Source organism: Ylistrum balloti, unplaced genomic scaffold (genome assembly GCF_031769215.1).
Source record: "Ylistrum balloti isolate Yb309-2 unplaced genomic scaffold, AGI_CSIRO_Ybal_v1 Utg370320, whole genome shotgun sequence".
In the NCBI taxonomy this organism is placed as follows: domain Eukaryota; kingdom Metazoa; phylum Mollusca; class Bivalvia; order Pectinida; family Pectinidae; genus Ylistrum; species Ylistrum balloti.
The window spans coordinates 377,162-404,289 of NW_026782235.1; the positions used below are offsets into that span (position 1 = coordinate 377,162).

At 35.1% G+C, this 27,128-nt stretch overlaps 1 protein-coding gene across 1 annotated transcript in view; it reads left to right on the forward strand.

Annotated features, from left to right (window-relative positions):
- Positions 1-27,128, forward strand: part of LOC132553333 (protein turtle-like) — a 153,961-nt gene that overhangs the window by 103,886 nt on the left and 22,947 nt on the right. The window contains exons 3-8 of the mRNA XM_060217567.1: positions 5,994-6,269; positions 16,655-16,945; positions 17,463-17,744; positions 18,176-18,445; positions 18,622-18,733; positions 21,679-21,866. Of these exons, the coding sequence (XP_060073550.1) occupies positions 5,994-6,269; positions 16,655-16,945; positions 17,463-17,744; positions 18,176-18,445; positions 18,622-18,733; positions 21,679-21,866 (1,419 nt within the window). The remainder of the gene's footprint in view (positions 1-5,993; positions 6,270-16,654; positions 16,946-17,462; positions 17,745-18,175; positions 18,446-18,621; positions 18,734-21,678; positions 21,867-27,128) is intronic.

Sequence of the window (27,128 nt, forward strand, 5' to 3'; positions counted from 1 at the left end):
TGAACTAGCTTGAATTTAGAATGTCAAGGCTGGGAATTACCCAGATTTTAATCATACTGGTGAAAAGACAAGGGTAAAAATGACTTGGATTTTAAATGAGCTGGTGTAAAGTCAAGGTTGGGAATTCAAATGACCCAGATTTTGGTTGTACTGGTGGAAAGTCCAGGGTGGGAATAGCCCAGATAATTTGTTCTACTAATAAGAAATCAAGGATGGGAATAACCCAGATTTTATTTGTACTGATTAAAAATTAAGAGTAGGAATAACCCAGATTTTAATTGTACTGATAGAAAGTCAAGGGTAGAAAAGACCCAGATATTAGTTGTACTGATAGAAAATCATGGGTAGAAAAGACCCAGATTTTAGTTGTACTGGTAGAAAGTCAAGAGTAGAAAAGACCCAGATTTTAGTTGTACTGATAGAAAGTCAAGGGTGGGAGTAACCAAGATTTTAATTGTATTGATAGATAGATCACATAATGCTTTGTTGACCTGCATTTCTGCATATAAGTTTTTACTCACAAATTATCATCTGTATAGAATACTGAAATAATATTGTAATCCTGTTTTCTGATTGTCCAGGGCACATTCTTCCACAAGTCTCCAGTCTTTCAGTCGGCTGCGCATGTTGTCATATCTGGCATATCAACCTTTCTAAATTAAATGTTTTAATTGGATTTGTCATTGAGGAATATGATGTAGCCTCGGTTTGTAGTTTGATATCTAAATAAACAGATGAGTGATACAGGCCTGTAAGCCTCTTGATTTACAACAGTGGTGTGAAATCTTTCTTCCTCACTCTGGGAATGACAGGTCACAAACCCCACTACATCATGCGGCCTTAACAAAACTTTTTCTCCTTCTCTGATTTGTATAAAAAAATTTCCACCAGCTCTGTTAAGACCTTGGCTTGTCTTATTCCCTTGAATGATCACATGACTTTCTGTAAGCTCATTTAAATAAGAAAGCAAATGAACAAAAATGCTTTTCTTTCGCAGACGTTTGTATTGACAGTACTGTGCATGTGTAAGGAACATGCCGTGTGGTTTTCTGTTGTTGCCATTCACCATGATATAGCCATTTTCTTGTTTGAATGGAGAGAAAAAAAGAGGAACAGTCAGGTTTTTACCCGGGGGACAAATTCAGATTGTGTTAAGATCAGAATGCATTAGATATTCAAAGCACAATTAACTTAATACACAAATATTTGAAGTATTTTTTAACTAAGAAATGCATCACAAATTTAAAAAAATACATTAACATCAAAAAACAAAAGAAATTTCTTTTTTAATTTGAATTTCAATTCAGCTTTAAAGAGTTAAATGATTTGTGAAGTTGAAGAAACCTTGAACAATGGAACAATGATGTGTTGGAGTTGGAAGCGTTCAATGCAAAGAATCCTATCTGTGAAAGGCCAAGTCAAATTGATATTTGTTTCATGTTCAGGATTTAAAGGGCCCGGTACTATCAGGTCTATAGTATAAATGGAAAATGTGGAATATTTATAGAATTACACTTTACTTCACCTCAAGAAAAATTAAAACATGAAAGAAATGCCAAAGAAAGATATTTTTGAAATGGCTGGAAAGCAGTGTTTTGTTAGCTTGAAGGACCAAATGAGCTATAGGGATAATGCTGTGGCCATCCGGTGTTCGGCGTCTGGTGTCTGACAACTTTTGCTATATATTGCAACTATTCATGAATGACTGAACAGATTTAAACAAAAAATTAGTCTGAGGCAGCCTTGGGGAAAGCAGAACAAATTGTATGTAAATGGTGGGTCTTGCCCACCCAGGGCCTGAGGGGCAGGGCTCAATAAGAAAAATCAATCAATTTCTAAAATCTATCTTGTTCTTTAGGAATTGCAGGATATTGTCCACATTTGGTCTGAAGCATGCTTGTGTGAAGGAAAATCAGTTTTGTATAAATGGTGTGTCTCAGCACCCTGAGGCTAAAGAAGAGATCATTTATCAATTATTTAAAATCTACCTTGTTGATATAGTTGAGATACCAATTCATTAACCATATAAATTCTTACTGGGAACCAAAAGAGAAAGACAGTAATGATATAAGAATTATCCATTGGTCTGCCACATCGAAGAGGTTATGTGACTGAGCTTTAATTTGGAAATATTTGAAATACCCAACCTATGGGCATGTATAACAATGCTGGGCTTTAAGATCCAGGTCAGCAATATAGGCTCTATGGATCTCTTGTTTCATTTGGCCTAATTCAGTTTCATATTCTGTCATAAGCCCAAGAAATTGTTGTTATAATTATGACCTTGACCATGAAATATTTAAGTGTTGTTAGGAGATTTTTAGCTGAATTGGCATTGTGCTCTACGATTATATAAGGTGCCAAACCTCGTATTGATAACCGACCCAACGATAATAGCATTGGAAAGGATTTTTTAAAAACACAATGTCAGCACTTAAATTTCCCAGCACAAACTCAATTATTTCCTAAAATATGTCTTTGGAAATTGAATTGAGATGAATCGTAGTTTGGCCGAGGGGTCTGATAATGCTGGCAAAATTGAGAAGGGAAGATAACTCTGAAGGAAAAATATGTCATTAAGGGTTGCCTCAGGGAAAAGAGTTAAACATTCATTAGATCGTTTTTTCACTATTCTGTTTTAAAATATGCTGGGACAACATTTCGCAAGAAATTTTGAAATTCTTCCAATTACAAAATATGTGCAGATTAATTTTCCAATCTGACCCTGGTCTTCGCAATGTAATCTGCATTAATGGCTTCCATGCCCTGCAGCCAAAGTCAAGATCAGTTGATGAAGGTCATAGAAAGTCATCATTTTGTCAATACTGTAAAAAAAAGATATGGCTACGCTGTTCCTGTTGGATATATACAGTCATGGTCGAAAGTTAATGTGAAGGTCATGTCAAGGCCACAGGAACTACCTTTAAAGGTTAACATATGAAGGAGATTACTCTATTCTGCAGAATGTTTGTTTCAAGATGGAATTTAAATCTCAGTGTGAAGGACATTAGGTACTCCGAGAGACAAGTAGAGAATTTGGTGGAACTCTGCTGGATAATAGCATTTATGACAAGTATTTTTGTATCATTGTTTCAATGTCATGTGGTAGATCAAGTGATAATGTCATGTTATCATGTCATTTATCAACGAATTAAATATGATGACTTCACATGACAGGTCATGTGCTAATGTCATTAGAAACACTTGTTATAATATCATGTGATAGGTCATGTGATAATGTCATTAGAAACACTTGTTCTAATGTCATATGATAGATCATGTGACGATGTCGTTAGAAACATTTGTTATAATGTCATGTGATAGATCATATGATAATGTCATTATAAACACTTGTTATAATGTCATGTGATAGGTCATGTGATAATGTCATTAGAAACACTTGTTATAATGTCATGTGAGAGATCATGTGGCGTACATAGTATGTATCCTTCTGTCACCAGACTGACCGTTCACGTCAGATTCACAGATGCTCAGTATTAGTTGGTGTAGTATAATGACATTTTCTGATTATTGTCGCTGCTGTTTGATTACACAACACCTGAACCCTTTGTTGTACCACCGATAATTTACCTGCACTACACTACGTTTATTAGGCTGTAGATAATTCACCTGTATGGACGCTACTTTTACTGGTAGTTTATGATATCTGTGATTACACGACAGCTATATACGTACATCTCACTGTTATTTCACCGCCCGTTAATTAGTGGGGAATTGTCTCATATCCTGTCTCACCATTTTTATTGATTCTTTATCACTTTACAAGGAACCCCAGACCAAGATAAAGCATGATGATCTTTTCTTAATTTTCACGTGGTCATTGATCTCTCCAACAGGGCAAGTTTTCTTTGATGTTATTCTCATGTCTAACAAAGATATCAACTTTCAATTGTTCAAAAAAAAATTTAATTAAATATTTATTTTCACATATTATAGATAGGAAACCAGGAAAATGAAAAATTAATATTTTATTTTTTTTAGGGTACATTTACTAATCATTTGAGAAAAAAAAATTCAAATTCTTACAAGTATTTCATTAGTCTAAACTTGTAATAAAAATAATGAGTCTGTTGAAATGCCTAATTAAGTTCGAACCTTGTTTTCAGTTTGATTTTGTCTTACAAACTTGGGGAAGATTTTGGTTCCCATGGTAACGGTTGATTGGTTTTTGGTTTGACATCGGAATTCTGTTTTTGAAAAATTTTTGCAACAGCTGAAAATATAAACAATTTGATATGGTTTTTGTTTAATAGTATTTAAAAAGTTTTTTTTATTCTTTTACCAAATAATCCTTTAGTTGATAATATGAAATCTTCATTAGGAATTTTATAAAGGAAGTAAAAAAAATCATTCTAAAGTTAGGGATTTTTGGTGGAGGTGTTCAGAATGGACATGGTTACTGAGAGTTACTCTCGGTTGAACATCTGTTGAATAAATATAATTTCTGGATAAAAGAATTATATGTTGTACAGTTTGAAATTTGTTCATTCCAATTTATAATAATTCTGCAGAAAAGATTTAATTTCTATAGAATAGATTCTGGAAGTACATACTTCATTTCAATAACAGCTTGCTGTCTATAAATCTCCATTTTTATAGACCATTTTGTATGAATATAATTTGAACAATCTTTTAAAAAATTAATTGACTGGAATCTGAGAGATATGTAGTGTTAGCAATATTGAACATATGTTTTATATAGTTCTTGTTTTTCCGATTAGAAAATAAAAAGTTCCTTTGAATTATTTTTACTCAGAGTTCATTTTAAGATAATAAGCTGGTCATAATAGACTAAGTCTCATTGTATTTGGAAGATATATGACAAAAATATAGACACCAGAGTATTATTTGGAAATCGGACCTTTCCCTTAAATGGGAAATAAACACCAGGCACTCAATATTAGTAACAGTTGCAGAGCTGAAAGGTCGTGTAGACATACACAGCTATACATCTCCTGGCGCAGGAAGCATGCTTGTTGATCATATATATTAGATAAATATTGATCGGGTGATGTTCGCAAGGAAATAAACGCCAAAAGAATTTTACTGGAAATGTATAATTTATCATTTGTAGCTTTAGATAAATTTTGTTTCATGGGGAGAGATTTGGGTATAATTTGTACTTTTTCCCCTTCAAAATGTTCATAATTTGATTATATGATGGTTTGTAAGACAAAATAAGTTTCTAAACTTTCGCTGTAAAATTGTGGGGTTTTTTTTTCGCAATTCCTCTTAACTTGTCTGATTGAATTGGTAACATTAGCTATCATACACTGTGACATGTAACTAACATGTTACAAGATCTATACAAAATATAGATTGTTAGGTTGTGGTATCAAAGGAATCAGATCATTAAGAATTCTGAGTCAAACAAAAGCTTGTAATAACATTTTGACATGTATACATCACTTTCAGAAGAGTTCTATTTTGCCTATTTTGAAGTGAAACACTGAAATATCTCCTATATGACCTCTGAGAATTCTTAAATCTTGTCCATTTTACTTACCCAACAATAAGGCTTTGCTTTTGGTAATAAGCCCATCCAAACATATTCCATTTTGTTACAATACAGAGTTTTCTGCCCTTGTGATGAGCAGGTGCTTATGGATATGGCATTAATTTGAGTCAAATATTACATTTTCTCATGATTTTACTCTAGCTTACAAATGATATAACAATTATAACCTACTCACAAGGGCAGATAACTCTGCTATACAAAAAGACAGAATTAATATTCAATAAAATTATAAACCGATATTATTTCTTTATTCTGTAATGATGAATTTGCATGTTAAATACAATAATTTGACCCCAGATCTTTCCAGTATTTTGTTCAGAAGGAATTTTTTAGTATTTAGTGTGTCCTAAAACATGCAGTACCGTTACGTAAACTGTATTTATACAAACAATTATAACATGTACTTGTATTTGAAATTCAATGAATCATGTATTTTTATTTTATGTCCTTGCAGCTCCCCCTAAGATCACAAACAGCTCTCCTAGTACACTCCGTCACCAACAGGGGGCAACAGTCACACTGTTTTGTCAGGCAGAGGGGTCTCCAGAACCACATGTAGAATGGACCAAAGATGGAGAGATTCTCACTAACTCACTTCGCATTTCCCTAAGTCCGGACCGCACTCAGCTGACGATTCGTAGCTTAGAACGTTCTGATGGCGGTCCATACAGTTGTACATTCCGTAATTCTCTCGGACAGGTAGCACAGCGGATAGATCTCATCGTAGAAGGTGAGTTGTTGAGATATCAGTATTAATAATATAGATAACATTATCGATTCCAGTGCCTCGTTAGGATTCAAACCCAGAACTCCTGGCTTACTAGTCTGACGCTCAATCTATTGAGATAAAGAGCTCTCTCTCCGAGCAATACCTTGGGGCTAATATTTACCAGGCTTACATATAATTCTACTACTGTGTCTAAATCATATTTCAGGTCTTTCAAGGGTATTTCGCTCTCACTGCACCAACTTCATATTTACATTTACCTGTTATCAGTACATCAACGATAGTGGTCACCATATTGTAAGAAAGGGTACAGCTTATATGTGGATGAAACTGCTAAAAAGTAACCCTGCAGCTTATATACCGATTCGGCTTACGATAATTTATGAAACATTTTACAGATGTGGAAGTTTTGCTTCAAAAATCTCTGTTTTTATATATTGTTTTTAATTTTAAGCAATTATTATTGCTGAAATAATGTCGGATTAAAAGTTCATGGTATAAGTGTTTGACATCATTTTCCAATTAACGTTGATAAGATTCTGTTTACATGTTTCCAACTCTTTCAATCTGTTGATAGAATCACTGTTTCTGTATACACACTTCAAATAATGATGGATGGTAGAAATTAATGTAATGCTTTCAAAATTAATTTTTGAAACCATTCACAGCATTTAGAGACTATATATTAACATTTTGTGGTGTCATAAATAGGTTTTTTTTTTTTTCCTACTTTCAACAAAGGGAGATAACTCATACAAGGTATCCCTGTTAAAGGTACAAGAATTCCTTCACCTTTTGATAAGTCATATCCTGATAACATCAAAAGATTTGATTCATATTTCATCAAGTTTTTACAACTATTCCACCCATCGCCCCATGTTACATTTTACAATAGTTAAAGATAACGTGTTATGACAAAATTTTAACATGTACTAAAACTATGGATATAAGAAGCTCATAGATAAACACAATACCTAAAGTTGTACATCTTATTTATATTAAAGTAGTCATTAGTCCAAGGGTCAAAGGTCACATTTAGGGGGGATTTATGTTTTACGGGCATCATTTTTTTTTCATTTAATTTTCTAAGATACATGCAAAGTGATACACATACTAGAACAAACACCATATTTGGGATTTAGACTTAATGTGTACACAGATGTCTATTTTCTGATGCATATGGGATTTCAAAGTCAAACGATTTGTCACATTGAGCTCCGACAGAAAAAAACAGACTTTTATCTATCAAATTTGCATATGTCAGCCATTTTATTCAGCTCATAGATCATGAGAAACAGGTCTCAAATGGACTCTCTTTTGTTTGTTTTCCATTTATATGTATATTTGGTCCATAAAACTCCCCTTCTGTTTTACAACCCAGTGTTTAGTATGTCGTTTAAATCCACATTTTGCTATATATATCGCAAATAAAAAGTGTCTATATGGGAATTTGTATAGCATTGAGCGGTTTGATTTTCGTTTTATGATGCAAGATCTCATCCAAGTTTTTAGCTCACCTGGCCCGAAGGACCAAGTGAGCTATAGGGATACTGTGGCGCCCTATGTCTGTCCATCATCTGTAAACTTTTCATATAAACTGCAACTAGACATTAACAATTAAGCAGTTTTTAATCAAATTTGGTCAGCAGCATCCTTAGGGAAGAAAAAAAACAATTTATGTCAATTGGTGGGTCTGGTCCACCCATAGCCTGAACTCAGGCCCAATAGGAAAAAATCTATTAATATCTTTAAAATCTATCTTTTTCTTTAAGAATATTGTATAAAATTGGTCTGAAGCATGCTTGGGTGAAGGGAAACAAGTTTAGTATGAACCTTGAGTGACGGCCACATGGGGCCAGAGGGGCAGGACCCAATAGGGAAAATAGAGTAAATTCCGTAAGATCCTTCTTTTTCTGGACTTTGTCCCATTTAGGCCAAATGCATGCTTAGGTGAAGAGGTATCAATTATGTAGGAATGATGGATCTCAACCCTGTATAGGGAAGTGATAGGGCCCAATAGGGGAAGTAGGCAAACTCTTCGAGATCATTCTTCTTTTTTAGAAATGTCTTGAATCTGTCCCAATCAGGTGTGAGATGTGCTTGAGAAAAGGGGATTAATCTTGTATGAACAGTGGGTTCTGGTCCATGGGGATGAGAGGGATGGGGCCATATAGTGGACATTAGCAAATTCTTTAAAATCCTTGTTATGTTGAGAACTCGGTTCATTATTTTCAAACAGCTGCCTCTAACAGCCTTTTGAAGGAGGGTTGAGCTTGTTACAGGGAAATAGATACAAGTGTCTTAAATACTTTTCCATTAGTTAAAGTAAATCAATTTCAGCAGACTAAACCAGGTTAGTGATACAGGGCCTGTGGGCCTCTTGTTTGTGTTTTGATTTCAATCTCTAGGGTTAGTTTTTGTTTTTAATCTTTCAGAATCCTTTTGCCATTTGAACTGTTTCAGTAAAATTATTCTAATAATATTTCTACATTTGAAACTCATTGTCTCGAAATCGCTTGAGGCAAAATTCCATTGGAGTTGCATTAATTTTCAAGTCCCAAGTTTTTTCCATCTATGTCTATGTAATTTTAGTTAAGATGATTGAATTTCACTGAGTTCAAATTTCGGTTGAGTCGAAGCGATTTTTCAGTTCCTTTAATCGTAAAGCAAGGGAAAAATCATTTGTTGTCTAGAAATTAATTTTTGTCAAAACATCAGCACGTCTTCTATCGAAATTTGTCAATACACATACAGATTAGAAAGTCATCTGTGCGTAATACATGGCTAATTACAGCGTATCTGTACATCATGTACACAATACTTGGTCTCTGACGATTAATTACCAATTTAATTATCCAATTAAAGGTTGGCTTCCTAATTAGTGTCAACATCCCGTAGCAGTGACTTACCTGTATGTTAAAATAGTAGCACCTTTACACAAGACATGAAAACATTTAGCTTGGTTGCATGCATGTTCCGCAATGATAAAAACGAAACCATCAAACCAGTACAAACTTTTTGACAAAATCTGATCCCCACAATTGAAGAGAAATTAATTAATTTTGAGCTTGTTTACTAAAAGACTGTGATCGTGTCAAATTTAGTGTTTGGACAATGAAGTGCTGAAAGTGTTTTTCATTGATAGAGTCTATATCTTGTGTGTGATTTGTTAGTCTAGTGCTTGTATGATGTATTCTGTAACGGTAAAAACTTTTTAGTGCCACATTTTTCATACATTTATTTATTCATATTAAAGTCATATTGATGCGATCTGTAGCTTCATACATTGTTTCTTGTAGCATATCAAAAGCAAATTATAATTATGTTTTATTGTCATTCCGTAAAATATATGATGTATATGTGCCTGGTCAGTAAGGGTATTGTACACGTGTATGGGAGGGAATGACGCGAGTACAAATGTATTTGATTGGAGTCGTTATTTCATTTCTTGTTGATTAAGAATGAACAAGTAAAAGAGAACGTAGAGATAAATTTATTTGTTTATTTACTGCCATTTTAAATAACAGAACTACACTGCTTGTGTGCTGTTGTTGCTCTTTTTCATTCAACCATAATCAACGTCAAGAAACTGATATCGTCAACCTTATTTATACAGTTTGTCGCAATTCCGATAAGTAGAAATATTTTCCATGGTCCCTTGAATTTGGAGATAACAAGTTTCGACTGTATTTTTAGCCCACCAACATCAGTACTGGATGGATCTTTCTCAAATTTCATATGCAGGTTCCCCTTGGTCCCTAGTTGTGCATTGTACCTTTTTTGGACTGATTCGAATTCAAGATGGCTGACATTCAGCCATCTTGGATTATGAGAGTAAAATCTTGTTACTGCTATATCTGAGGAAGTACTAGATGGATCCTTCTGATATTTCATAGATATTGGTTTCCCTTGGTCCCTAGTTGTGCATTGTACCTTTTTTGGACTGATTTGAAATCAAGGTGGCCCACAGGCAGCCATCTTGGATGTCGACAGTAATACAGTAGAAGCATATTGTCTATTATCCACCTGTAACTGACTGCTATCTAATAATACTTTCGGATCTTTTTCAAATGATATTTGCTAATAGGTGCTTAATAAAAATATCTTGTGCCATCATTGAGTACATTCAATGAAGACCAGTTCATGAACATTTACAACACCTGTAACAAACAAAAAAAAATAAACAAATCTTCAAGAACTGAAAACAGATCCTCAAATGGTGGGTGCCAAGATCCCTCTGGGATCTCTTGTAAATGTATCCTGATTGTTATTTGTCGATGGTCACAGCATTGAAATGTTAATGCTTTGTACCTTATAGAGATTTTATAAGTATCCAAATATTGTTAATGTTGCCATTTCCACAGATTCTAGTTTCAAAAGTTTTTGACCCCAAAATGTCATCCCCACCACCACAAATTCTGGTGTAATAAGTCTACGAACCTGCAATGTCATTTCCACCACTCTGTCCCCAGGATGTCGTCCAATCACCACTGAATCTGGTTGTAAAAGTCTGACCCTGAGGTTTCATCACCACCCTTATAGACTCTTTCCAGATCATTAAATCTACCAGCAGACACTGTTTATTGACTTTTACTTTCTTTAAGAGATTAAATTTTGGTAGAAATAGGTTACATTGGCCTACTGAGCTCAACTGTCCCCACTTTTATGTCTACATAGATTGATGTTCCTGCCAGGTCAAAGTAACAGAAAACATCCTGTCATTGACTTGTGAAAGTACTGGCATGATTTTAATTGGATTTATCATTCTTAAGAGGTTATGCTAATACAGAGGTCACCAGTCTCTAAAGGTCACACCCTTACCCAGGTTACCATTGTTGAAAGGTCAGAATATTACAGAGGTCATCATTGCCAAAACATAATTACATTACAGGTCACATAGTTAGCAGGTCATGATGACCTTACTACTGTCACCACTGTCATAAGGTCATGACCTTACATAGGTCACCTTTATTGCCTGATTGACATGACCTTACAGAGGTAAAGGTCGTCTAAAGATAATGCTTACAGAGGTCATGTTTGTATGGTGGCCATTATGGCTGATTTTAGGTGCCATTTTCTGTCGAAAATCATCTTCAATCAACTTTCTCTGATATCATTTATAATTCTTCAGCACTTTTTCCTCCAGCAACCCATCAATGATCATTTGCAAATCTATTGATATGGAGAATTTCTGACGACAGCGTTTTGTTGTGACATGCCTATGTTGTATCACCACCTTCAAGCGTGATGATGTGTTCAATTCATCTCGTCAATTACAGCTGCGCTCCTTGCCCTGATGCCCTCCCATATCAACACTCCCAAGCCCCGGGGGGACAGCCTAGCCCACCTTTATTTACACTACTGTACAGATAGTGTCCTCACTAAAAAATGTAATAATTTGATGAATCCCAGGAGTCTCGCACTGATACATTTATTGTACATGTGATTGATACGGACGCAAACTAAGGGTAGGGAACCTGTCTTCATCCTTTACAATTGTGACACTGTTGGAATTCCTGCACTTTAGGGGAAATTCAATAAAGATGGGACACGATTTGTGTACTTTAATGTGCTGTCGGTCACTACATGTGTTCTCGTCTCTTTCCATACTTACTATCAAACCATATCAGTATTTTATTGTACTCCTGTCGATAAATTTATTGGAAAACTCTAATCTTTCCTCCTGTCATCTATGGTTGGTCCTGCATGTCAATGAAGCAGAGTCGATGGGAGAGAGCTTGAGATGCTATACTGTTCTGTATTGTACAACACTGATGGCGTTGCCGAGTATCACACAATCCACAGTATGAACAAGAACACAAGACTTTGATGAAATGCTTTTTTCCACTTTCATAACCAGGGTTAGGAGATTTCTATAGGAATGTGTACATTTCCTCAAAGGTTGTATTGATTGAACTGAATATTCCAAACTCATCTGCTTTATGTTTGTACAAATGATACAAAGCACTTTAAAAGATATTGCCAAATGACGATATGCTCTTTTCCATTTGTACTATCAGGATTGCATGGTTTCTAGTCATACATTTCAATCAAGAATATTGACTCATCAGAACATTCTTTTTCTCTATTGACAATGATTATTATACCATTTCTATGCTTTTATCATAGGTGGTGACAAAATTGAGGTCACCTCATGGCGACTATACTGCGGTCACCTCATGACAACAATATTGAGGTCACCTTATGGCGACAATATTGAGGTCACCTCATGGCAACAATACAGCGGTCACCTCATGGCGACAATATCGAGGTCACCTCATCGTGACAAAATTGAGGTCACCTCATGGCGACAATATTGAGGTCACCTCATGGCGACAATACAGCGGTCACCTCATGGCGACAATATCGAGGTCACCTCATCGTGACAAAATTGAGGTCACCTCATGGCGACAATATTGAGGTCACCTTATGGCAACAATATTGAGGTCACCTCATGGCGACAATATTGAGGTCACCTCATGGCGATAATATTGAGGTCACCTTTTGTCCTGCATCTTAGTATTGTTTTTTCATCAATTTTTCGACTTCTTCTCAAAAAAAAAACCTAAACCAATTTCAAAGAAATTTTGCAGAAACCTTCCCTGATCACAGTTAAACAAAAATAAAATGGTGAATTATAGGGTCCCTGACCTCAAGGGCATGAGGGTGAGGTCAAATTGACACAAATTTCAAAAAAGTGTTTCTCAACACCCAAGTATGGTAAAATCAAACGCTTTTTGTTGTTGGAAGGATCTTAAGGTGCTTTACCAAAATTGTGAATTTCATGACCCCCAAGGTTTGATATTTCCATGTGGGGAGGAGGTGAAGTGAACTATAGATTTTTAAACGATAATTACCTTTTTTAGCATCATGTTGTTTATAAGTATAGGATGACAGTTTTGGTGGAATGCATGTATTGACACTGGCTTTCTTTCATAATGTCACAATTTCTTTTTGGTAATACTTAAAGCTACCGTTTAACCTTTATATCCAATATTGTTTATCTCAGGTGACCTTCCAGGTCGCTAGGTCTCTTCTTAAATAAATAAAATGTTGATTTTTTTTTTAAAAAATGAAAAAATTCTCCTAATTTAATGAGAGCCCATATACTGTTAAATCTAAAACTCTAAACTTAGGAAATTAATTCCTTGACAACAGAAGTTACTTTAAATGTCAGAGAAGATTAAATTGAAAAGGAAAGTGACCCTTAATGTGAAAAATTAATTCACTAACAACTCTAAAATCAGAAATTTATTGACAAGGGAAATAAATCTTAATGTGAAAGATGAGTTCATTGCCTAGAGAAGTTTCTCTAAATTTCAGGGATGAATTCGTTGACAAGGGAATTCCATTTAGTTACTGTAAATGATATCTATCTAAGCCTGGAAATCTGTGTTACTCAATATCAACAATGTATTGAATTTTTTTCATTTCTTCCCTGTTCCTTGTCTATCCTTTATTTTAAGCAACATATTCTAGTATAATAGGAAGGAGAAATGAAAAACACCCTGTCCTGCTGGGATTCGAACTAGTAACCTTTTAGTCTTTAGCCGTACACTACAACACGGTACTACAGGAAGTTAGTACTCTCCAGCTGGCACTAGTCAGGTAACATGTACTTACTACTTCTATAATCGTAGTATCAATCCGACGTTTTAGGACCATGTATAAAACCAATGTGTGATTGGTTTTAGGATTTTTTTAATAATCACTTACAAAGACATGATAAAGGAAAACTTTATAAATACAACAACATCGAAAGTAAACGTATCGGTTAGAGTTACTCCCCTTGGCCTGTTAATCCCACCGAAAAATATGTCTCCATGGTGATTTCATCCAATGAAACCTGACTTCTTATTTTATCGATCCTTTAGCAACAATAAAAATATCATGTCGATTCTATCACCGGGGTTGCGATTCAGATTTTTTTCACGTCTGCTAAACAGGAAGTAATTGTCTTTGCCTGTCTACTTGGGAACAAAACTCTTGGCAAGGACCAAACCTGGCTTTTGAACGGTGTCTGTGTCTGTGCTTATCTTGTAGAGTACCTATTAGCTGTGAAAACAGAAATTTGCATATGACAAAGGTCTTCCAGCCAAGATGGAGCTATATCGTAGATGTCACTCACCATGCTTGGTAATGAGTTTACACACTGTACAGGTCTAGAGACCAAGATGTAGGTGCCAATTTTATTTACGTGTTTCCTCGTAAAGTACAGTGCTTAAGTCTAATGCTACAGTACAATGCACATTGATTAATTTATTAAAGATTTTTTCCAGTCTTTGAAATTTCTAGAAGATTCTCTCTATGTACGTCTTTTCTGCTTCTATCATTGCATTGCATTGATTTATGTATATTTATGTAGATGTATATTGGTTTAAACTGTTACTTTATGAGACTACGACCCAGGAGTTTGTAGTCAGTGTCTCCATGATTAAATATGTCTCTGGGAGCAATCAGCCAGCTGTCGTTACATTAGTATCCCACTGGCTATTGTGTGGAGAGATTCCTTTCCTTGGACAAAACTCTCGCATGCTGAGTAATGGTCAGAACACTGTAGATCAATCCCTTCCACCATATTTTACAATCAGACCGTAATTTCGGTTCGGACAGGCTCTAATCGGGGCAGCAGAGTTGTTAACATATCAGCTGACTCACTATAATGTGTCCTTGACCAACCCTCCACCCTATTAAGGAGAGCTTAAGAATACCAATTTCTAGCCCCAATTTTAGATATTCTAAAGGGTGTATAACTTCAAAAATCTAATTAGTCCACCACAAAGAGCAACAGAATGTTTCAAGGTAATCATTGAAATGGTAAAGGAGGTTGTTCAGTGTGTTTTTCTGAGAGGCATGAAGATTTGTGCAATTGAAATCTTGATTTTCCCATTGAAATTTCCCACTGTTGAGTGATAAAGATTGTCTGGTAAGATGGCAAAGAGATTACCCTGTAAATAAATGCAATGACTTGAGTGCCAAGCTCTTAACTTTCCTTAAGATATGAGATGCTTTGTACTAAGATTTAGTCACAGTATGTTCATTGACTTAAACTATAAATAAACCTACCCTTTGTTTTAATTAATTAAACTATGGATGTGAGATTTTGTAGTCTACTATTACTACTGAAATAATTGTCCTCAGTAGGGCCATAGTCTACTCTTACCACTGAAATAATTGTCCTCTGTAGAGGCGGTAGTCTACTCTTACTGCTGAAATAATTGTCCTCTGTAGATGCCGTAGTCTACTCTTACTGCTGAAATAATTGTCCTATGTAGAGGCCATAGTCTACCCTTACTACTGAAATAATTGTCCTCTGTAGAGGCTGTAGTCTACTCTTACTTCTGAAATAATTGTCCTCTATAGAGGCCGTAGTCTACTCTTACTACTGAAATAATTGTCCTCTGTAGAGGCCGTAGTCTACTCTTACTACTGAAATAATTGTCCTCTGTAGAGGCCGTAGTCTACTCTTACTACTGAAATAATTGTCCTCTGTAGAGGCCGTAGTCTACCCTTACTACTGAAATAATTGTCCTGTGTAGAGGCCGTAGTCTACCCTTACTACTGAAATAATTGTCCTCTGTAGAGGCCGTAGTCTACCCTTACTACTGAAATAATTGTCCTCTGTAGAGGCCGTAGTCTACCCTTACTACTGAAATAATTGTCCTCTGTAGATGCCGTAGTCTACCCTTACTACTGAAATAATTGTCCTCTGTAGAGGCCGTAGTCTACCCTTACTACTGAAATAATTGTCCTCTGTAGGGGCCGTAGTCTACCCTTACTACTGAAATAATTGTCCTCTATAGCTGCCATAGTCTCCCAACTGCCAGGCCGTAGTCTACCCTTACTACTGAAATAATTGTCCTCTGTAGAGGCCGTAGTCTACCCTTACTACTGAAATAATTGTCCTCTGTAGATGCCGTAGTCTACCCTTACTACTGAAATAATTGTCCTCTGTAGAGGCCGTAGTCTACCCTTACTACTGAAATAATTGTCCTCTGTAGGGGCCGTAGTCTACCCTTACTACTGAAATAATTGTCCTCTATAGCTGCCATAGTCTACCCTTACTACTGAAATAATTGTCCTCTGTAGATGCCGTAGTCTACCCTTACTACTGAAATAATTGTCCTCTGTAGAGGCCGTAGTCTACCCTTACTACTGAAATAATTGTCCTCTGTAGGGGCTGTATTCTACTCTTACTTCTGAAGTAAGTTTCCTCTATAGCTGCCATAGTCTACTCTTCTGAAATAATTTTCCTCTATAGCTGCCATAGTCTATTCGTACTACTGAAGCCTGAAAACATCAACAGATGTCAGTAGATGGTTTAGATGAAGTGGGATAAGGTGCTGGAAATGTATAATTTTTAAGTTTTATCATTTTTGTTTTTACAGGAGCTGCCTATATTCTGACAGCACCAGTCAACACCACTGCCATCGCCGGTCAGCGAATTGTATTCACCTGTGGAGCTGATGCTTTCCCTACAAACATCACATATCATTGGTTCTTCAAAAATCAGGATGTTGTCACAACGCGGGCCTACCTCAAGGGGAGGATACAGATCAAGAGCTCTGGCGACCTTGTCATTTCTCCAGTGGAGAAGGACGACATGGGCTGGTATATCTGTCGGCCAACAAACGGCGTTGGAAGGGATCCTGAGGCACCAGCCTACCTCAATGTAACATGTAAGTTTGATCAAGTTTTACCTTAGGGGTGAAAGTTTGACTTTATTCAATTTGTAAATACATACAGAAAAGAGAAAAGGTCTGTGGTCAAGGGGTTAGAGAGGGGATAGGGTATTTAGGGAGGGTCCACGATAATCTAGTAAAAATTTGTTTGTGAAACTTTTGATTTGGACAGAAATGCAGATATGATAGGCAACTGTCTGGAAACTTGCTTTCAAGTTTTGGGAAAAACTCTCTGGAAATAAATTTATCTCAGTAAAATTCTCTTATTAGTTCATTAAATAAGCAAAAATATGACCTACATAATAATATTCCATGGTCATTTCTTCAAAATTTGATCAAAGATATCAGAGATCAGATGATTAAGATTACATTAGATGAGTTGATCAGGGTTTCTAGGTCAGTATCATGGTTTATAGGATAAAAATATTTCATGATTTCACTCATATCTGTAGCTACCAATGGAAAAAAAATTATCTCACAAATTGATCTTGATTTGTTTACTGTTGTTTATCAGACCTGCCCAAGGTCCTCTCTATGCCAAGTGTGGTCACGTGGGCACTCGGACTCCAAGCACAATTGGACTGTCCTGTGGAAGCTAACCCGGCTGTCAGCGAGTATATCTGGACTAAAAATAATTTTATGGTTGCTGTACACCCAGATCGGATCACCCTATTAGCCAATGGCACATTACTTATATACAATGTTCGGAAGTCAGACGAAGGAAGCTATAGCTGTCAGCCCGTCAGTCCTCTCGGCAGTGGAGAAACGTCTAAGCTTGTCCAAGTGTCAGTTCGAGGTTAGTCTCAAGGTCACAGCCACTAATGCAGTTGACCATTAAAGACTTTAAAACTTCAAACAACTCCAATTCTGAAAAGCTCAAATGCACATGATTAAGATGGATGACATTGACTCGCTTTCAAGGTCACAGAGGTTAAATGTTGTAAGATATATAAACTACTGAAAGAATAATTAGGGGGTTGGGAAGGGGGAGGTAGTTTAGGGAAAGGAGGTCTTCTGTTCTTCAGCAGAAAAAATGAGAAATACAATTCCAAACTACAGGCCCATTAGGCCTCTTGTCTTGATAATTGTACTTTTGGTCCATTTTGATTCAGGGTTTTGGTTATTGTAATGTTACATAGGTAGTTAGACTATCATGTTATTGAAGATATTGTATATATCACAGAGATGTGACAATATTCTAATTTTGAACCACACATATTTTTGCAGACCCACCTCAATTTGTTCTTCGGCCATTGGAACGTTACATTCAGATTCCGGGGGACAATATCATGTTTCCCTGTGCAGCCACAGGCTCTCCAACTCCAAACATTCACTGGCGCAAAGTTGGAGAGCAGCTCAACTTTGGGGCTCGAATCCAACAAATAGGAGGCAACCTTACAATCAAAGACCTTGTGAAGGAGGACCACGGTGGATACGAATGCGAGGCAGAAAATTCGGTAGCAAGAATGGTCGTCTCAACCAAATTAATTATACAAAGTAAGTTTCAAACCATCAGTATCAATTTTGATATTTTCTGTTGAATACTTACTTATAATCAGCAAGGTTTCTTCAAGGAATTTGATTTATATTGTGTATCTTTATAGTGTTCATGTTATTTAATATAGATAACAGGGCCTAGAAATCTTTACCTTAATTCTGTCTCTTGTTTCTAGTGACAACACCACATGCGCCTTACAATGTTACTGTTTCAACCAAGTGGTTTGAGGCCACAGTGAGATGGATTCCTGCATACAATGGAGGCAGTCCACAGTACTACTTTATATGGTAATGTCCTCAGTGTTTTTAGCCCCTCCTATAACAACTATTTCATTGGTGGATGATCCAAATGTTTCTCCTTGTTGGAGGTGATATTTTATTTTCAGATGACAAGGTGTATTTATTAGATGTATTATTTGTTAAAGATATTCACACTTCTAAAGTTTGTTTTTTTTTATTAATGAATCTTGGTGTATATACACAAAGTTTTATACAAATTTATTTTAAATATTTACTGATGTCTACAGTATCTGTCTTGTAATGAAGCCAACATATTGCTTTCTGAGTTCAGAAGATGGGGTTATTACAGAACGAGATAACATTCGTTTATAATTCTACCAGACAGCAATAGATATGGGTGGGCTTATTACAGGACGATGAAATAGCATTGGTTTGTAAATTATACTAGACAGCATTAGATATGGGTGGGCTTATTACAGGACAATGATATAGCATTTGTTTGTAATTCTACTAGACAGCAATAGATATGGATGGGCTTATTACAGGACAATGAAATAGCATTTGTTTGTAATTCTACCAGACAACAATAGATATGGGTGGGCTTATTACAGGACAAGGAAATAGCATTGGTTTGTAATTATACTAGACAGCACTAGATATAGGTTGGCTGTGTTAGATATAAACAATAAAGGTACATCAATTTACCAATATATACATTTTGTAGGTACATGATTATTTACCTTAATGTTCAATGCTGTTGTCTTGGGGGTAAAAAACACATTAAAATTGGTGCAAAAATTTGACAAATTTAATTGTCTGGGATGTCTCTTTCACTGTGTATATATGTATTGATTTATTCAGTACATCAAACATGGATGCCTGCGTCCAGTGCTGATGTTGTGTCATACTCATCACCGCACCTACATCATTATTTTCACCTACTCAGCATTGATGGGTTCCTGTCATTCCATGTAGATAAGGGATGGTAACTAGAGTTTTACATATGAATAATCATAGGATCCATATCATCAGTAGGCCGAGCAAACAAAATTGTCAGTTTTCCCCATATCTGACTGGTAGGCCAAGCAAACAAAATTGTCAGTTTTCCCCATATCTGACTGGTAGGCCAATTGAACCAAATTGTCTGTTTAAGCAGTACAGACGATATATCGAAAAAAACGTGGGGGAAAAAATTTGTTTAAGTGATACTCTAGATATACCAGTAAGCCATACAAACCAATAGCCAGCTGTTAACTCTTTGTAGTGTACCAATAACAGGCCAGATGAAATAACAAAAATATTTTGATAACTATGTTCATGATTTATTGGTAGGTTAAATGAATGAATTGTTCTGCCTTTCAGGAATAAAATGGAATCTTTTGATCTTCAGGGTAAAAAAAAATATACTTAAATCTAACATTTAATAATCTGTGGCTCAATGGGTTACTGATAGAATAGTGTTCTTTGAACAGCACTAGATCAAATGGACTTATAAGAAATAGTCTTGCTGTAAAATAAAATTGCATCTTTTTACATTTTTCAGAATCTAAATAAAGCAGTTTTGGTATCTTGTAACCTGATTAACTGTAGAAACATTTTATGAAGATTTTTTTTTCTTATCATTATATTTGAAGCATACATTTATTTGAAGTTATGAAACAAACCTGCTTGTAGTATGTACTGAGGGCGATTTGATCTGTCATCGTTCAATCATAACGATTGTTCTTTCATTAAGTTACATCAATGAATATCAAACATTTCATCTCAGGTGCAAAGTTTTCGGGTGATTTCATTTACCAATTAATTAATTAAAAACTCATTGTAACTGAAAATAAAAAAATATACTCATTATTTGAATTGTGATGAAATTGATTTGTGAGCAACTTCAAAGTGACAATGTTTGTTTGGTTTGAGGAAAGTGTTATTTCGCAGTAGTATTAACATCATTTCTGAAATCACCTATCAATGCTGTGTATGCTTGACAAATTTGTGTGAAAAATAAGTTTACTGTTTCATAAATTATTTCTTTTTTTAAGGTACATAAAAATTGAAACTTAATGAACATGTTTTCAGACTTAAAATATTTATTTGAAAATAGAAAAAATCCAAATGATATATAGTTATAAAGTTTTTGAAAAAAAAATATTAAAAATTTGCGAAAAAATGTTTGTCACCTGTTAAGCTGACAATGCTTTGAAAAGCTTTTATGCAACACAGGATTAGTCTACATATTATTTGATACTGTTCTTAACACAGGTTTTAAAGATAAATTCAACAATGAATACAAACACAAGGTTTTTCATAGGAAAAATATGGTAATGTCTTTCCATGTTGCTGATAGATATGTAAATCCACAGGTTTGCCACAAACTCTTGTAGATGTAATCACCTGTTCAATCTCGTATCATCCATTCTGTCCTGCTCCATCCCACATCACTGTCATCATTCCATCAACATACTTTTTAAAGAATTTTTATCAAACTTTAAACGAAGGTCAACTAGAACAATACTGTATACTGGGAAATTTTTTTTCGTTCATGTTTAATTTTTGCCGTTTTCATCTATGAACAGGAAGGATAATTTAAGATGGAAGCAAAAATTTGTTACACCCTTTTATACAATCCTTAGAGGGCAAAATGAACATGATGCAAATTTGTGAAAAATGGTGCAAGTACAAAAATATCCTGGTATACAGAACCCAAAATAAAGTTTGTGTTTTAGGTTCTTAGGACAAAATTACTGTTAGAAAAAAAATTGTAACCTCTTATTCAAAATCAGGGGTGGGCTTATCACAGGACATTGAAATATTATTTGATATCAATTCTATCAAATATCAATATATATGGGTGGGCTTATTACAGTACAATGAAATTATACCCATTTTAAACTATATCAAACATCAATATATATTGGTGGGCTTTTCAGTAGACGTGGGCTTATTACAACATAAGTATGGTATTTTTGAGTCATTTTGTTGTGTCTTTGTAATTTTAGGTACAGAACGGTCAACAGCATGACAGGTCAGACGTCCCAGTGGCAAATGATGCGTGTGGAACCAGAAAATGCCACTAGTTTTACGATATACATGCTTCAGCCCGATTCCCTCTACCAGATAAAAGTCCTCGCACGTAACCAGTATGGTGACGGAACGTACAGTGAGACAGTACAGGCACGAACGCTTGGTATGTATGAGAACCTCATGCCACACACTAAAATCATCTCAGTATTTTGACATTCTCACCTGTAACACACTTTTATCATGATCACTCTCCTTCTTCCACCAATTTGAGGAATAAACCTGAAATAAATTTATCCTTATTTTTTTATTCAAATAACCTGCACATCCATGTTTTAATAATATAAGAAAGTTATCCATTTTTGATGATGGAATATTTTCATTTCTGTACTGTAGAGGTCATATGAACATGTTTAAAATCATTTGCAATTACAACAGTATTCCTGATTTTGATTAGCATGGTAGTACAAAGTAGCCATTTTTTTTTTTTTATGCAACTTTGAAGTTGGATCTTTTATTCGTTATTTTTTGCAGCCGTTAAAAAAGATGTAGTGTATGTTTCGTTTTAATTTTTTTTTCTCTCATAACAGTGGAAATTTGCACACTATGTCTAAACTTGTATTTTTATATTAAGAGTGTGCAGGTTTCATAGGTTTGTAAAAAAAAAATTGTTTAACAAGGAAGGAATGCAACTCAAATTGGCCTTTATCATTCATCTGTGCCTGGCATACCATACAGATATTTTGAATTTCAAATAGAATATTTCAATTAATAATCTGATCACTTGGGCTTATTTGCAAAATAATTTTTTATGAATAATTTCTGATGAAGTGTCTCGTTTCAAATTTTCACTTATTTTATTACTGGTAAATTTTGAAATTCATATAGGCAAAAATTAAGTTCAAGGATATTCATATGATTTATTAATTTTCAAAATGATATTTTTTCAATTTGAGTTTAGCATTCCATTTGTAAAATTAAATCATATTATGAAAGGAACATGTTTTTCTGTGATGTTTCAAGAGAAAGGAGATGCAAAGATGTCAAAGTATTGTTAGTATGATGTATATCATGATCTTAGCTATAACTGATCATAAATCTTTGTCTATAATGTTCTTTCTCAACAGTATATAACATAGGGACTATGTGTTGTAAGTGCTTTGTACATTATCGGATAAGGGAAATAACTCAATTATATTGTAATTATCTGCCCCTGAGATGGTGAAAGGGTTAAGGCTGTATGTGTTTAAGTCTATAACCATGTTGACGTATATATCGTGCGTATTCGTGTTGGCCGTGTGTCTCAAACATTTATTTCTGCTTTTTTAAAACAAACCACTTATAAACTTTATTTTTTCAGCTTTTGTATCAAACGCTTTTTCTATAGATGTTATTTAAGACTTTCTAAATTATGCACAATTTTCCTTCAAGTACAATATATAACAAGACACACAAGATACTCCCAAAATAGAATCTTTGAGGTTTATATTGAAAAAGCAAAATGGACTTTGACAAAATGGACACCTTTAAACACATTAAAAGAAATTTTGAAATGTGAAAAAAAAAAAAATTTAATGTGAATCTTCATAACAATATAGACAGCTGGACACCTATCAGTTAGCTTTTAACATAAAAAGATGCATATGTTTGAAAGTTTCCAAACACACAATCACTAAGACATTTGGGCAAGTGTATAAGACAGACACTTGGACACATTTAAGACAGTTGCGATGAAAAAGATTTGACAAAAAAGAAAGCTAAGGTTTTTTGACAATTGCAAAGGAGAATTAAGACACTCAGAACCTATAAGAAAGGCAAATAGAAATGAACAACGTTTACAGGTAGACACAAAAATAGACAGATAAGTATTTAACACTTGGACACATACAAGATGACACATGAACAGGAGTGACACTTAATACAAGAAAGACACACGGACAGGATTGACACTTGGACACACACTAGGTGACATGTGAACAGGAGTGACACTTAATACAAGGAACACTCATGAACAGGAGTAACACTTAATACAAGGAAGACACATGAACAGGAGTGACACTTAATACAAGAAAGACACATGGACAGGATTGACACTTGGACACATACAACAATGATAATATGTAATAACAAAACTGGTGTCTGGATATATAAGCCTTAACAAACAATAAACCTGCTGGTGAATTAATATTTCTGTGTTTAACAGTACCCTTATAACAATCTTTGTCCCAAAGTAAATGAAATATTTACAATATATCAGCACAGTGGTAGGTGAGATGGGTAATCTTAATATTACCTGAATTTTAAAAAAAGTCAATAAAAGCTGTTACTAATGAGGAGATTCCTTGAAACATTACAAAACTGAGGTAGAGTAAGTCAACATGGCGGGCCTCAACTCACTTTGCCAAATATTTGTTTCACTCTGCAGCACTTAAATGTAGTGGTAGTTTATAAGGGGTGGGAGTGGTAGAGGTGTGTGAAGTGGTAGTGGTGTGTGAAGTGGTAGTGGTGTGTGAAGTGGTAGTGGAGTGTGAAGTGGTAGTGGTGTGTGAAGTGGTAGGGGTGTGTGAAGTGGTAGTGGTGTGTGAAGTGGTAGTTGTGTGTGAAGTGGTAGTAGTATGAGAAGTGGAAGTGGTGTATGAAGTGGTAGTGGTGTATGAAGTGGTTGTGGTGTATGTAGTGGTGTGTGAAGTGACAGATGTATGAGAAGTGGTAGTAGTATGAGAAGTGATAGAAGTGTGTGAAGTGGTAGTGGTGTGTGAAGTGGTAGTGGTGTGTGAAGTGGTAGTTGTGTATGAAGTGGTAGAAGTGGTAGGAGTGATAGTGGTAGTGTATTTTGAATGGATCTTGAGAGTGTGTAGCAGTAGAGTATTTTGAGTGGGTATGGAGTATGTGCATCAATAATATATTTTGAGTGTGTCTGGAGTGTGTGTAGTGGTAGTGTATTTTAGGTGGGTCTGGAGTGTGTGTAGTGGTAGTGTATTTTAGGTGGGTCTGGAGTGTGTGTAGTGGTAGTGTATTTTAGGTGGGTCTGGAGTGTGTGTAGTGGTAGTGTATTTTAGGTGGGTCTGGAGTGTGTGTGTAGTGGTAGTGTATTTTAGGTGGGTTTGGAGTGTGTGTAGCAGTAGAGTATTTTGAGTAGTATTAGTGCATGTACCCATAGTGTGTATATTAGAAGTGCTGAAATGGTAGTGTATCTCGGAGTGTATGTAGTGCTGGTGATGTATTTGAATGGTTAAGAATGGTCAGAGTGTGTGTTTGTACTATTAGTGTAGTGGGTATGGGTCAAACTTATCACGTAGTTGTATTGTAGTGTTCCGACAGTTATAGTGCACTGAATGTGCAAGTTTTTTTATTGCATGGGTGTGTCATTGGAATGATTGACATGTGTAGTTAGATTTTGATTGGATATCCAAAATATTAGATGCTTTCAAAACTTTGTAACCTTGAATGTGCTAGGTTGCAAAGATTTTGATTTTGAAAAAAAATAACTTCTGTCACTAGGAGATGGGTCGAACTCTTTAATAGCTTCTTCTGAGCGAGGTCAAGTGTTGAAATCAATCACTCATGATTTCCTTATATGGATGATTGATTTCATGTTTAACTATATAGACATGACCTTGGAGCTGACAGAAGATGTTATGCGAGGGCGTTGCTATCCCCTGAAGACAATTTTTTTTTAATCTGGGTTTAATTCTCAAACCTACCAGCTGAATATGCTAGCTTTTTGACATTTCTGAAGTGGCTGCAATATCAAAGTAGTTGCAATGGCTACGGTTGGTTGTCATGTATGGTTGAAATGACGTTTGTTTTGTGATAATTTTTACATGCTTACTCAGGAAACAGCACCCAAACAACCTCGACAACGATTGGTACATTCTTTTCTCATTAGCATAATGTCCTCTTTGCAGAAAACGTTTGTTGCACTCTTTCACCTTGCCTTACTCTCTGCATGTGTCACATGACTTTACCCATGATGCATTTCTGATGTTTTGAGATTTCAAGCAGCCTGTGTCTGATAGCATTTTGACCTGTCTTTTTCTTATAATTTTTCCCTCAATTTCCAAATGGTTAAACTTGATTTAGATAACTGTGTATGTTTTATGTTTTGATGACCCACTCCGTGTCACCCCTCCCAAACTTTCCCATTGAATACCTATTAACCCTTTCACCCTCTTTCTACCGTTAGCCCGGTTATTAGGAAAACGTAATTTTGACATACCCTGATTTTTAGAGAAGATTTAAAGAAAACACCCCGTTATTTAGTGTCATTGCTTTTATCCTGAATTCAGTTTTCCCACTGGAACTGTTCAATGTTGATTTGCCTGTGTAGGAGTACATAGGAAAATGGTGACCTAAAAATTCTTTGATGTTTGTCATGTTTATTATGCAGATAAAGTAACATACAGAGCTATATCCAACTTGTATTGATATAATGTTTTGTTACAGTATAAAAACTCTGCTGTTTGTCGATTAAAACATTTGCTTTGTGAAATCTGTTTACAATTTTGTAATACTCTAAAATATATAGCATTGAATTTAGTCTTTATTTTCTGTACATGTTCTTTGTTAGTTAAAATTACGAGATTACAGTGAAATTTAATTTTACTGGGACTTCAGGACAACATGATCTGTTTTTATCTAGTATTAATCTCAGGGATGAATATATTACCTCTAACTCAAAGTTAGGGGGTGGGCTTATCACAGGACACCCCTTCATGAAAAGTTAGGGGGTGGGCTTATCACAGGACACCTCATTAAGGGGATGGACTAACTAAAGTGTACTAAACTCAGGGAATTAATATGTACTTCATACTCAAAGTCAGGGGGTGGGCTTATCACTGAACAACTGACTACGGGATATTCTTATTGCAGGAAATATCATAGGTTTAAAAATTTACCAAACAACAACAAAATTTAAACATTCTTGATTTAACTCAATTAAATTTTGGCCTATTGCCAATTTCTGTCAATTAGTGCAAGCATTAATTTGCACATACACAGCCTATCACTTCTTCAAAGGAATAAACTGTACTGACCATCGCATTATCATCCTTTCTGACCGATTCTTCAAGTCTCTTTCATGATGCAAGTAAAGTTAAGTTTCACTGTATCAGGGAGTGTGATGTGTATATGGAGTGAAAGTGACAAATATCCATTTGATTTTTTTTTTTTTTTTAATTTTTGAAAAGACTTCTCAAACTTTTGTTTTTGAGATGAATTTTACCCTTGACAGAAAAAAGAATATATACATTGTTTTCTTGACTTAATGTTTGTTTATTCATACCTGGGTAGACAAAAATTGGATGTAACCTGTATTTTTTTTAGATATTTCATTTTTTTATTTAAAACATGTGATTAAGTATTACATTGAAAGATTCATAAATATTCATATTTTTTGAACCAATGAAAATATTTCATGGTTTTAATA